This window comes from Heterodontus francisci, chromosome 44 (assembly GCF_036365525.1).
Source record: "Heterodontus francisci isolate sHetFra1 chromosome 44, sHetFra1.hap1, whole genome shotgun sequence".
Lineage (NCBI taxonomy): Eukaryota > Metazoa > Chordata > Chondrichthyes > Heterodontiformes > Heterodontidae > Heterodontus > Heterodontus francisci.
This window is the reverse complement of record NC_090414.1, coordinates 19,650,495-19,664,808: the sequence shown is the minus strand read 5'-3', so window position 1 is coordinate 19,664,808 and position 14,314 is coordinate 19,650,495. Positions and strand designations below refer to the sequence as shown.

At 47.8% G+C, this 14,314-nt stretch overlaps 1 protein-coding gene across 3 annotated transcripts in view; it reads right to left on the bottom strand.

The window, feature by feature from the left end:
- Window positions 1-13,967, bottom strand: part of syvn1 (synovial apoptosis inhibitor 1, synoviolin) — a 32,686-nt gene extending 18,719 nt beyond the window's left edge. The window contains exons 1-5 of one of the 3 annotated variants that reach the window (XM_068021601.1): window positions 13,755-13,967; window positions 12,615-12,942; window positions 5,003-5,095; window positions 2,424-2,576; window positions 309-357 (exon numbers count right to left, since the gene is read on the bottom strand). In XM_068021601.1, the coding sequence (XP_067877702.1) occupies window positions 309-357; window positions 2,424-2,576; window positions 5,003-5,095; window positions 12,615-12,746 (427 nt within the window). In that variant the 5' untranslated portion in view covers window positions 12,747-12,942; window positions 13,755-13,967. Of the gene's footprint in view, window positions 1-308; window positions 358-2,423; window positions 2,577-5,002; window positions 5,096-12,614; window positions 12,943-13,582; window positions 13,668-13,754 lie in introns of those variants that run through there. The other 2 variants (XM_068021602.1, XM_068021603.1) reach the window with 2 other exon arrangements.
- Window positions 13,968-14,314: the final 347 nt, after the last annotated feature.

Sequence of the window (14,314 nt, the reverse complement as noted above, 5' to 3'; positions counted from 1 at the left end):
CCTCTAAGGTGGATATAAAATATCTCACGGCACCTTATTTTAAAAAAAAATTCATTCACGGCACACACTGATCCACTGGTCATCAGCCAACGTTGTGTAGTCTCCCGGATCGTCTCGGGGACGGGCGCTTGATCGAATTTCTTAATCTGGGTGGGGATGAGGACAGGAGCAAGAGATCTGGCTCTGAGGCACGGAACCCACACTGACCCAGTGTGGGAGCTGGCCATGCCCTCTACTGACTGAATCTACGTTGTGTAAAACCCGGGAATGAAGGGGCCTCTGTCTGCGTCACGTGGTATGATACTCACAGATGACTCGGAAGTGAAACAGCCATGAGATGTTTGGACTCCGCTCCATCTGTACAGGAACACAAACAGGAACAGGCTCATGTGAAGTGCACAGAATTTACTGGTATACAAACCAGCAGTCCTAACGGAGTAGTGCCACACTCAATACAAACTGACACCTTTCATAACTCCATTATCCACCCAATTCTTATTTTGCCCCACCTGCCGCCTCCCCCTTCCCCTCAAAAGTGGGCAATGGACGAGTCCACTGGCCTTACCTCAGACTGGCATTCAAATTTGTCTGCTGACTATATGAACTATGTGAAATGAGTTTGCGCAGTCCCAGCCCTAGTATGAACAGGCTCACAGCATAAAACTGCCTCTAATGAGTAACTTCACTAAGGGTGGCTGCTACAGGAAATGGCAAAGCCTCACACTAGCATAGCAGCTCTTCCGAAGTTGGGGCAGGATGGGGGAAAACTTTACTCTGTATTTAACCCCCGTGCTGTACCTGTCCTGGGAGTGTTTGATGGGGACAGTGTAGAGGGGGCTTTACTCTGTATCTAACCCCCGTGCTGTACCTGTCCTGGGAGGGTTTGATGGGGGACAGTGTAGAGGGAGCTTTACTCTGTATCTAACCCCCGTGCTGTACCTGTCCTGGGAGGGTTTGATGGGGGACAGTGTAGAGGGAGCTTTACTCTGTATCTAACCCCCGTGCTGTACCTGTCCTGGGAGGGTTTGATGGGGATAGTGTAGAGGGAGCTTTACTCTGTATCTAACCCCCATGCTGTACCTGTCCTGGGAGGGTTTGATGGAGACAGTGTAGAGGGAGCTTTACTCTGTATCTAACCCCCGTGCTGTACTTGTCCTGGGAGTGTTTGATGCTGACCTTGGGGTGGGGTGCCTTTAAGTGTTCCATTCCACTGTCCTCCCATTCTTCTTTCACTGGGGAGTGGGGAGGGAGCAGGCAGGGAGGGTGCTGGCAGGGGGATGACGAGCCTCCTCTCCAACCGGTGACACAGCCAAGACTTGGACTGCGGCGCGAAAAGAACTGGGAGCAGCAACCTCTAAGACCTGGGTACCTATCGGTGTGAGCCACCACCTCGTTCCTCTGGTGGTTGTTGCAGTGGAGTGATGTGTGGGCTGATCTGCCTGATTGGAGGAAACAAAAAAAGATAGTTCCCTCCCTCCTTCCCTCTCTCGAAAAGTGTTGATACTGGTGCTTTCACCGTATCTCAAAATAACTGGCTGAACGCGACGAGCCCAAGGCGTTTCGGAGGAACATGAGAAGTAGTTAAATAAAAGTGACAACCTGCTCGACCCCTGACAATCTTAACACTTGCACACTGTCATGCGGATAAACCTCATTCCCAGGTTTCATTACTCCACTTGTCCAGGTTGGTGTGCGGCTCATTTAGAATCATACAGCACAGAAGGAGGCCATTCGGCCCATCACACAGGTTTATTATTTTATTTATTTACAGATACAGCACTGAAACAGGCCCTTCGGCCCACCGAGTCTGTGCCGACCATCAACCACCCATTTATACTAATCCTACATTAATCCCCATATTCCTTACCACATCCCCTCAATTCCCCTACCACCTACCTACACTAGGGGCAATTTACAACGGCCAATTTACCTATCAACCTGCAAGTCTTTGTCTGTGGGAGGAAACCCACGCGGTCACAGGGAGAACTTGCAAACTCCGCACAGGCAGTACCCAGAATCGAACCCGGGTCGCTGGAGCTGTGAGGCTGCGGTGCTAACCACTGCGCCGCCCAAACATGTGCTGGCTCTTTCAAAGAGCTATCCAATTAGCCCCAGTCCCCTGCTCTTTCTCCCATAGCCTTGCAAGTTTTTTTTTTTCCTTTTCAACTATAAATCCAATTGATTTTTGAAAGGAACTATCGAATATGCTTCCTCCGCCCTTTCAGGCAGCGCATTCCAGATCGGAACAACTATTTTCCAGTCTCTGGTGACCAAACTGATTTTGCCCAGAGGTTATCAGCGCAAACTGGGAACACACAGCTAGAATTTGCACACTGGCTTTTTGCTTCTAAAACCTTCGCTCCGGACCCCAACCCGCCGACTGGCCGGTACCGCGGGAGAGTTAAACACCAGAAAACACTTACAAAGTCCACCCGATCCTCAGCCAGCCAGTGGAAACACTTGAGAAAGAGAAGCAGGGTGAAGAGTGCCACAAACCGCGGGCTGAAGTCGTCCCTGAAGACAGTGAACGCCAGGCAGGTCTCGGTCACAGCGTACCAGGAGCGTTCAATTAAGTGCTGGGAAACGGGAAGGAAACAACTTTACAAACTCAAGCACCGCAGCTCGGCGTAACGGATTAGTTAACACGCTACAAAGGTCACAGATCGATCCCCAGTCTGTGTCAAGGTTGCTGGCCTCAGCTACGGCAGCTGTTAGGTAGCTTTAATGAGGTTTAGGGAAGAGATGACAGAAAAACAAATCAGAGCTCTCACACCTGATCGTTGTCTATTAACTCATGCTAGAAAACAAGGATGTACAGGCAAGACCGTGTTCAGTAACGCAACATTACAAAGTATTTACACCAAAGAAACAGGCCATTCGGCCCAACAGGTGCATGCTGGTGTTTCTGCTCCACACGAGCCTCCTCCCACCCCCTCAGCATATCCTCCTACTCTCTCCCTCATGTGTTTATCCAGCTTCCCCCTAAATGTATCGACTCTGTTCACCTCAACCACTCCGTGGTAGTAAATTCCACATTCTTCTCACTCTCTGCGGAAAGGGGTTTCTCCTGAATTCCCCAATGGATTTATTAGTGACGGGGCCATCAACATAAGACAGAGTTCTGGTCTGGTTGTGATGTTGAGATTCACTTAAAGTACCTCAGGACAGGGAACTGCCAAAGACACAAAAAAAAACCCTGTTCAGTTGACACCAGAGAGTTTGAGATGGTAGCTGTTCCCAGCTCAAAGTGTGTAAACCAGTGAGAAACCTCTTCAGCAAACAGCTGCACAGCTCCTGGCAGGGGACCAAAAAAAAAAAAGATAGCACTGCTTGCAAAAGGTGTGGTAACATCTGATCATTGTTACCTCCTGAGATTCAGAGGGACGCTGCAGTCAGCGTTAAGAAGTCCGACAGGCCGGTTTAATTCAGATTGTGTACAGGTGGGGATCCCACAACAGGCAGTATCACTACCTCTGGTGAAGTGAAATTCAGACACCAAAGTAAATGCTGTCTTTATGAGACAGCGATAGACTCACAAACGGAGGGACAGTGAACACACTCAATGACGCCTCACTGTTCCTCACTCAGCACCATATTCAAATGCAGCAGCCAGACTAACTTCCTCCTGTGTGTCAGTTACTGATCTATGAACACAGCAGATGGTCTAATGTTATGCAATTAATCCACCGTCGACACTAAGTAAACGCACTGTAAATCTGGCAGCTCAGGGAGGAAGCGAGCTGTTGGTTGGTCAGGTGGAACAAAGTTGGTCATGTTCACTCATGAAGTCTTTATTAGAGCTGCAGGAGGCTGGAAATGACTCCTGCGATGACGGGGACACATCTGCCTCATTTTATAGCACAAGAGCCTCTGCTCCTTACTCATCAAGTTGCTCACTGCGCTGCCAGCAGAGATGTGACTATAAGGAACTGAGAACCCCCTTGCGCACCCACCCCCCCCCAACCAGGCTATGTTAATGGTGTGTGAGGGGCACAGTGGACAGTGGGGTTGGGGGGGGTGCAAAATGCAGCTGACACACCTCATGCTCTTCTCCATATACTTTCCAATATGGGGGAGAAGGGCACTCTGTATTGATGGGGAGCATACCTCCTCCTTAGCAAAGGACCAGGACTCCAGTCCAGTTAGACCCACCCCCCTCCCCCTGCTCTTTCCCCATATCGCTGCAACTTTTCCCCCCTTCAACTATTTATCCAATTCCCTTTTGAAGGCTCCTATTGACTCTGTCTGCACCAATCAGGCAGCACATTCCAAATCCGAACCACTCCTTGTGTAAAAAGGTTTCTCCTCATGTCGCCTCTGGTTCCTTTTGCCCATCGCCTTCAATCTGTGCCCTCTGGTTATCAGCCACTGGAAACAGTTTCTCTTTATTCACTCTGTCTAAACCCTTCATGATACTGAGCACCTCTTAACCGTCTCTGCTCTAAGGAGAACAACCCCAGCTTCTCCAGTCTATCCACATAACTGTAATCCTTCACCTCTGGAACCATTGTAGCACCCTCTCCAAAGCCTCCACTTCCTTCCTAAAGTGCGATGCCCAGATTTGGATATGATCAGCTGGGGGGGGGGGGCCAAGGAAGTACCTTATACAGGTTTAACATAACTTCCTGGCTTTTTGTAAGCCTCCATTTATAAAGCCCAGGATCCCATATGCTTTATTAACCTTTAAAGATTTGTGCAAGAACAACCTGAAAGAGGTATCTAATTAGCCTGACACTACCTCTGCCCCTTTCCCCATAGCCCTAAAAATTTCCCCTTCTCAAGTATAAATCTAATTCCCTCCTTGTTACTATCGACTCTGCTTCCGCCACCCGTTCAATAGTAACTTGCAAATGATAACTTCCAGCATTTACATACACTTACGCACACACAATTACGCGTGCAGAATGTTCCAGAATTCAAGTCAGCACTTGGCAGTTAGGCTGCAGCTGCAGATCAGGGCCAGAGAATTCAACACTCCCTTCCATGCGCCACACATTCTCACCTCCATCTCTGCGGCACGCAGCTGCCCGAAGAACACCTTGCGCATGAACTTGCCGATGAGGAAGACCAAGACAAACGCCTGGATGTACAGCACCTGTCAAACAAACCAATCAGCACGTCACACACACTCCAGTAAACCGACATGACCACAAGCGCCCGCAGAACCACTGGCAGCCAAGTAAGCGGGGCTGCCACCGCCCCATCAGCTACCCCACCAAAAATCAGACTGATTGCCGCATTTCCCCAGCTTGCTTCAGTGGAATCGCCCGAGTCAGAAAGTTGTGGGTTTGAGTCACGTTCCAGGAAAGCACGCCCACAATGTCGGCTGACGGTCCCAATGTAGCGCCGAGGGGATGCTGCACTGGCAGAGGTGCCATCCGCCAGATAAAACACTAAGCCGAGGCCCTCACGGGCGGATGCCAACAATCTCGAGGCACTGTAGAAGAGCGGGGAAATTCACCCAGTGTTCTGGGCCAAGGTTTCTCCCTTAATTCATTACCCCATTAAAAAACACCAGTTAATGGCTCATTTCTTTTACTCTGTGGGATCCCGCTGAATCCAAATTGGCTGCTGCATTCGTTTAGGTTAACAGTGACAGCGCTTCAAAAGGAATTTGTTGGTCATAAGATGCTTTGGGATGTTCAAAGAATGCGATAACCTGCGACATAAAGGCAAGTTTGTTCTTAACAGTCACTACACATCCTGTAATTGTACATAGTCTCCTTGGAGGTTTCCAACAGATACAATGCAGCATTACATAAATGCAAATCATTCTTTGTAGCAATGTTCAATTCTTTCTGTCTTCATGAAAATTTGTGATTTTCCATCCAAAACAATCCCCCTTCACAGAATATAGAACATATATAGTCATATAACAGTCTAATTCCCTTTTGAATGCTACAATTGAACCTGCCTCCACCACGTTCTCAGGCAGCACATTCCAGACCTTAACCACTCGCTGTGTGAAAAAGTTTTCCCTCATGTCACTTTTGCTTCTATTACCAAATACTTTAAATCTGTGCCCTCTCGTTCTCGATCCTCTCACAAGTGGGAACAGTTTCTCTCTGTCTACTCTGTCCAGACCCCTCATGATTTTGAATACCTCATTCAAATCTCCTCTCGGCCTTCTCTTCTCCGAGGAAAACAGTCCTAACTTCTCCAATCTATCTTCATAACTGAAATTCCTCATCCCTGGAACCATTCTCGTGAATCTTTTCTGTAATCTCTCCAATGCCCTCACGTCTTTCCTCAAGTGCGGCGCCCAGAACTGGTTGCAATACTCCAGCTGAGGCCGAACTAGTGTCTTATGCAAGTTCAGCATAACTTCCTTGCTCTTGTACTCTATGCCCCTATATAATAAAGCTCAGGAGACTGTATACTTTACTCACCACCCTCTCAACCTGTCTTGCCACCTTCGATGACTAATGCACATATACACATAAACAAAGAATAAAAGAAAGTGTGCCTGGGAACAGCTGTGCTGCAGCAAGTTTACACACTGCGTTCTTTGTTACTCATAACTTCCTCATTCTTAACAGGTGTTTGCTGCAAATGGGAATTCTTCACAATTTCACAGAATTCCTGAAATGTCAGGACGGAAGGAAAAATTTCCGCCCCAATGTGTGCCTGTACCATCACTTCCACTACAATTACTGAAATCCCATTTCCAGACACTCTAAGCTTCCTCTTTAACGTTACTTTAAGTAGCTAGAATTAATTGTAACAAAATTTCATATTCAGAGGATCCCTTGACTGCAAAGCTTCCATTGAATACTTCCCCACCAGTCTAGAACATAGGAGTAGGCCATTCAGCCCATCCAGCCTGCTCCACCATTCAATACGATCATCCACTTCAATGCCTTTTCCCCCCACACTATCCTCATATCCCTTTATGTCATTGGTATTTAGAAATCTGTCAATCTCTGCTTTAATGACTGAGCTTCCACAGCCCTCTGGGGTAGAGAGTTCCAAAGATTCACAATCCTCTGAAGAAAGACATTTCTCATCTCGCACTGTACTCCAGGTGTGGTCTAACTAAGGCTCTACACAATTGAAGCAAGACTTCACTGCTCCTGTTCTCAAATCTTCTTGCGATAAAGGCTAACATACCATTAGCCTTCTTAATTGCTTGCTGCAGCTGCATGTTAACTTTCAGTGACTTATTGACAAGGACACCCAGGTCCCTTTGTACATCTACACTTTCTAATCTCTTACCATTTAAGAAATACTCTGCACATCTGTTCCTCCTACCAAAGTGGATAACCTCACATTTTTCCACATTATATTCCATCTGCCATGTTCTTGCCCACTCACTAGGTCTGCCCAAATCCCCATGAAACCATTTTGCATCTTCCCCACAATACACTTTCCCACCTAGTTTTGGGTCATCCACAAGCTTGGAAATATTACATTTGGTCCCCACATCAGTCTTAAATGAGACAACCCTTAATTTGAAACTGTGCCCCCTAGTTCTAGATTGGTGCAGAGGGATCTGGGTGTTCTAGTGCATGAGTCACAAAAGGTTAGTATGCAGGTACAGCAAGTAATAAAGAAGGCTATTGGAATGTTATCCTTTATTACAAGAAGAATTGAAAATAAAAGTAAGGATGTTATGCTTCAGGTATACAGGGCATTGGTGAGACCACATCACGAATACTGTGTGCAGTTTTGGTCTCCTTATTTAAGGAAGGATGTAAATGTGTTGGAGGTGGTTCAGAGGAGGTTTACTAAATTGATACCTGGAATGAGCGGGTTGTCTTCTGAAGAAAGGTTGGACAGACTGGGCTTGTTTTCACTGGAGTTTAAAAGAATGAGGGGAGACTTGACTGAAGTTTATAAGATCCTGAGCGGTCTTGACAAAGGTAGATGTGGAAAGGATGTTTCCTCGTGGGCGAGTCCAGAACTAGGGGGCACGGTATTAAAATTAGGGGTCCGTCCTTTTAGGGCAGAAATGAGGAGAATTCTTTTCTCAGAGGGTTGTGTGACTTTGGAACTCTCTGCCTCAGAAGGTGGTGGAGGCGGGGTCATTGAATATTTTTGAGGCGGAGGTAGATAGATTCTTGTTAGGCAAGGGAATCAAAGGTTATCGGGGGTAGATGGGAGTGTGGAATTCGAAACACAAACAGATCAGCCATGATCTTATTGAATGGCGGAGCAGGCTCGAGGAGCTGAATGGCCTATTCCTGCTCCTATTTCTTATGTTTATATACATTTCCCCCATGAGGGGAAACATTCAGCATCTCTGCATTGCAGTGAGAGTTAAATTCAAGCTGCTTGGAGGCAGCAGTTTCCTCTTAAATGGAACTGGGAGCTTAAAGTGTCTTCAGTCCCTCGGGTAAACCAGAGGTGTGATACTCAATAGCTCTTCTCACGTTTGACAGTACCAGCAATACCGGAACTGGTCACACTGCCATCAGCCCCATTGTACAAAATATCTTCTATAAATCGAATAGGGAGTTTGGCCACAGCCATAACCAATGTGCCTCCTTCATCCAAAAGAGATTGCTTGTGGGATCGCACTGTGTACAAAAATGGCAGTCACATTGCCTTATGTAAATGTGACAGTGGTTGAGTCGCAATTCATTGGCTGTGGAGCACTTTGGAACATCCTGAAGATATGAAGGATGCTAAATAAATGCAATTTCATGCTCTCTTTAAAAGTCAGACACAGTATAAAGTCCTGACCCACCAACACTGAGCAAGCCCCTGTTCCTAAAAATACTGTTGTTGTGCCTTACACCAAGAATTGCATTTCTATAGCACCATTTAGAGCCTCAGGACATCCCCAAAGCACTTTATAGCCAATGAAGTTCGTTTCAAAGCGCATTCACTGTTGTAGTGTAGGAAACGCAGCAGCCAATTTGCGCACAGCAAGCTCCCACAAACAGCAATGTGAAAACGAGTAGGTAATTTTTTTTTTTATATAAAAGAAGTGATGTTGGTCAAGGGATAAATATTGACCAGGATACCAGGCAGAACTCCCCTGCTCTTCGAATAGCGCCCATGGGATCTTTTACATCCACCCTAGGGCTTTGGTTTAATGTTTCATCCGAAAGACAGCACCACAGACGGTGCAGCACTCCCTCAGGGCAACAACTAGTATTTTAAGCGATGTTAGTTTCTGTAAAAAATTGACAGGCCAGTATTCCTTGCTCCAGTTTCCTCTGAAGTACTGACGGGTGCTGGGTACAGCTCCACAGCTATCACATCCTCACCACATGCCGTTCTTTTATGTGCGAGTCAGTGAGTGCCAGCAGGCCAAACAAACCTCGGGGGGGGGGGGGGGAGGAAAGGAGAGGGTGCGATTAGAAGATTTTCTCTTTCGGGGAAGGGGATCACCATGGGACGAGGAACCGAGGGGCAACTTTGCATCTCCCCAGCACCATGGGCACTGAGACAAAGTTATGCAGCTCGGTGACATCATCAGAGGCAGCAGGGATCAAACCTGGGACCTTCCCAGCCTGCGCGACCCAGTTGCACAGCAGGCAGCCACCCAAGAGAGTCTGGAGCACTTAAGGCACTTGGTTAGATGCCAGGCAGCAACACACACCCCTCATCTCATTCCCATACCGGAGGGGGCGTAACACAATGACGACAGCAAACACAATTAAAATCATGTAACGCACAGAGTCTGGGTCGTGATAAGTGCTCAAGTCTACAATGTTGTAAACAGTAATGAGAACATATTCGTTCTTGAAGATCTGCAGTCCAGTGCAATCGGGCGCTCCATTCAACAGTTCCAGTTAGACAGAAGTTTCCAACTGAAAATCAGTCAATTCACAAAATCAGCTATAAACCCACAGATTTTGCTCCTGAACCCATCACACCAGAAAGGACCCTCTCCACCTCAACAGACGAGTGATCAGAGAACCCCCTTCTTCTGGGACTGAGACCTTTCATTAGACACCCAGCTGCAATCCTCTGGGACAGAGATGATCAGATCACGTTGCCACCCAGGACGGGACCGAGCTGGCCCATGCAGCAGGTGGGAAATTCAGCCTCAGGGGTGGGGTGGGGGCCTGCGCTGGGGTGACGATGATAAGAACATAAATAGGAGCAGGAGTGGGCTACACAGCCCCATGAGCCTGGTCCACCATTCGATAGGATCACGGCTGAATTCTACAAAGACTTCACTTTATGCTGATTGTTAGATGAGGAATGACGGGAGGAGCCTCGAGTGGAGCATAAATGCCAACATGGACTGGTTGGGCCGAGTGGCCTGTACCTGTGCTGTAAATTCAATGTACTTCCCCATCCTATCCCCATGTGATTGAGCGCACAATTGGCCCCCTGGCCCATTCCTAACCATTTACCAACTTTCCCATACTGGAAAGTGAACATGCATTGTGTGCAAAGGTAGCATCAAGTTTCAGGATGAAGATCACTGTGGTTGAACAGCCTGTCTGGATATATACATCTACTGTGGCTACTTGGCAGAGGTCCCAATGGAGCACCCATGGAACTGTGCGAACCAGCCTCCTTTAACAAGTTAATTTGTGGGGTGTAAAAACATAGAAAATAGGAGCAGGAGTAGGCCATTCGGCCCTTCATGCTTGCCTGTCCATTCATTATGATCATGGCTGATCATCCAACTCGGTAGCCCCATACCCTTTGATCTCTTTAGACCCAAGAGCTATATCTAACTCCTTCTTGAAAACATACAATGTTTTGGCCTGAACTGCTTTCTGTGGTAGTGAATTCCACAGGCTCACCACTCACTGGGTGAAGAAATTTCTCTTCATCTCAGTCCTGAAAGGTTTACTCCATATCCTTAGACTATGACCCCTGGTTCTGGACTCCCCCACCATCGGGAACATCCTTCCTGCATCTACCCTGTCAAGTCCTGTTAGAATTTTATAGGTTTCTATGAGATCCCCCTTCACTCTTCTGAACTCCAGCAAATATAATCCTAACCAACTCAATCTCTCCTCATACGTCAGTCCCGCCATCCCAGGAATCAGTCTGGTAAACCTTCGCTGCACTCCCTCTATAGCAAGAACATCCTTCCTCAGATAAGGAGACCAAAAGTGCACACAATATTCCAGGTGTGGCCTCAACAAGGCCCTGTATAATTGCAGCAAGATATCCCTGCTCCTGTACTCGAATCCTCTCACTATGAAGGCCAACATACCATTTGTCTTTTTTTAAGGGTGTAGGGTGGAATTACAAGTATATCAATAAAGCTGCAAGTGACTGCATACTACAGTAAGTGTTGCGTTCTTTAACTCACTACCAACAGTCGAAAATTCGATGGAAACTTACCCCAAATGTACCCCCATGGGCCAAGCAACTCCACACAGCATTAATACCATATGGTGCTGACTACAAGATTCATAAAGGCAGCGTGGAACACAAGACAAGCACCTGCCAAAACAAACACCCCACAGAAACACAGTTGACTCAAAACTAAGCAAAACACAAGGTTTTGAGGCCGAACCAGAATGGAGTCTGGAGACCTGTTACAAATCGCTGGCTTGGAAGCAGCAAATCATCAGTCCTTTTTTTCTCAGCACCAACATCCCACCCCCCCCCCCCCACCCCCACAAGGATGTGTGATCCATTCTGATAACTCATCAACAGAAACGAAAAACCAGCTCATCCTTGGCAAAAATCACCGCGGAAACATTTCCTCCGTTTCAACAGTTGTAAGAATCAGTAGCAGGCCACCTTTATCCAACAGGCTCTTTAAAAAAAAACACACACAACAACTTTGCTATCTACTTGTAAAAAATAATTAGCCATGCATGACTCAAAAGTTTAAACATTAAAGTATCATTCAGACACCACAAATTAAAAAACACCCTGCAGAAACAGTTGAAAAGGCACCACAGCGCCAGTGATTAATGTAGCAATGACAAGCCCAATGACTGCTTACACAGGGAACAACATAAACATCGCCCTTGTTCCAGATAAGTAAACAGACCATTCTTCCTGAATCAGCTCCTCCAAATGGTTCTTTCCTAGAACTTCAGAACAGTGGAACAGCTCACCTATTTCCCAGCCTAATCGTCCTGCTTATTGAGGTGCCAACCATGGCTCAGTGGGTGGCAATCTCACCTCAGAATCAGAAGGTTCAAGGCCTACTCGGAGACTTGAACATAAAATCCAGCCCATCACTCCAGTACTGAAGGAGTGTGGCACTGTCAGAGGTGCCGTATTTTGGGATGAGACATTGAACCATGGCCCCGTCTGCTCTTTCAGGCGGACGCAAAAGATCCCAGGGCCTCAACTGGAAGGAGGGCAGGGGGGAGTTCTCCCTGGTGACCTGGGGCCCATATTTATCTCTCAACCAACATCACTAAAGGACAGATGATCTGATCATTATCGCATTGCTGTGTGCAAATTGGCTGCCACGTTTCCGACATTACAACAGTGACTACGCTTGGAAAATACTTCACTGACTGTAAAGCACTAGTGGGACGTGAAAAGTGCTGCAAAAACAAAAGACTTCACTTTTTCCTACAATCTTTTAAAACACAGGCTTTGCATCATCTTGTTTAATCTTAGCTTTTGTCCTACGCTTTGCAATCTGTGCAGTATCCTGAACCATAGCTCTACGCTCAAAAGCTTGATGGAATAATAAGCTCCTTCCCTTCCACCTCCTCAGTACCTACCGCCATACTGGGGCTGGATTTAGTCAGGTACACCACGGTGGGGTAGAACTGCCGTTTAAGGTAATAGGCGTGGGTGACCACAGTGGTGGTGAGCACCAGGCTGGCAGCAGTTGCCAACGTCGATCGGACCATCGCGTCTCTCCCCGCGGGAAACAGCTTGCTGGAGATTCACCGGGAACCTGAGTCCCGGAACTGGGCTCTGGGGAAAAAATAAAACCTGCACCACTCCCTCACGACCTCTCACAGGCGAGGAATGCGTGCGCCCGTCCGAACAAGGGTCACTTGGGTCCTGTTGGCGCTCCTCGGCTGGGGCACTGGGATCCCAAACCTAAAAAAGGAAGAGAGAGGGAGATGATTACAATCTCCACAATGTTGTATCTGAAATAAGCTGAGAAAATAGTGAAAATTAACAGGTCAATCCACAATGGGAATAAATGGGAGATGGGCACGAGAGACACCTTTAACTGAGTTGAGAGAGAACGTTTTAAACAGTTAAAGTGACTTTGGGAACCTTACGAACAGCTAAATGGGGGCTTTAGAGCAGCTGGAGGGAGATTTAAATGGGTAAAGGGAGCTTTAGAGAAGCTGTGGGGCATTTAAACAGCCAAATGGGGGCCTTAGAGGATTTGGAGAGGGATTTAGACAGGTTAAAGGGGGTTTTAGAGCAGCTGGAGGGAGATTTAAACAGGTAAAGTGGGCTTTAGAGAAGCTGTGGGGCACTTAAACGGGTAAAAGATGTCTTTAGAGGAGCTGGAGAGAGATTTAAACAAATAAAGGGGGTTCTCTAACGCTGTCACCCCGTCAGGGGCAGCCAGGCCTGAGCTCCACATACGCCACTTCCAAGGATCTGGCCTGTGGGGCCAAAGGAAGACCGGGCTCCCCAGAACTGGGCCGACACAGTGACAGCGGGCCTCCCGCTTTCCCTCTCCCCGGGCCGAACTCCAAGCCGCCACCGCCTCAAGACTCACCGGCCCACGATCTCTAACAGTGACAGCAGCGAGATGGCCTCAGACACCTCACTTCCGGTCGGAGAGTCCATCACTTTTTATCTTCCCTCCCCCTCCCCCTTCCCGGGCTTGCGTCCAGGAATTTTTCTTCCTTCTACTTCCGAGACCCCAAACAAAAGGTCCGCATTCTCACCTCTCCGACGACGCGCGTCCGCCTGCTGCTCGCAACTAGTCCCGAGTTCGACCCTCACTTCAGAAAGGCTGCCCACTGTCGCCGTCTTGTAACGTCCCAGTGTCTTCCCCCACCCACTCCTCCCCCTTAGTCGGTCCCTCGAGATTTTTCTTCCTCCTCCGACACCTGACTTTGCGCCACAGCTGCACGGAACCGAGTCCGTGGCCACTTCCCATTGGTCGCCTTGCCGCTAACCGCGAGCATCATTGGCCAATCGAGATACAGGAGTTTCACGCAGCCTTCCATCGCCTCGTCCAATCAGAACGTGGCTCCTCGTCCAATCAGAACATGGCATCTCGTCCAATCAGAACATGGCTCCTCCACCCCTCCCCGCCCGCTCCCGCCAATCAACAGCGGAATCTCTGTCCACTTGGACCAATGAATCTCGTCAGCCTATGGCACGTATTATTTTTTTTCCACAACAACCTGTTAGGACCTGGTGGATTAAATTTAAACCTAACCATCAAAATAAACAAAGGTGGTTAAGAAATCACGTCAGGGTGGGGGGGCGTAGATGGGTT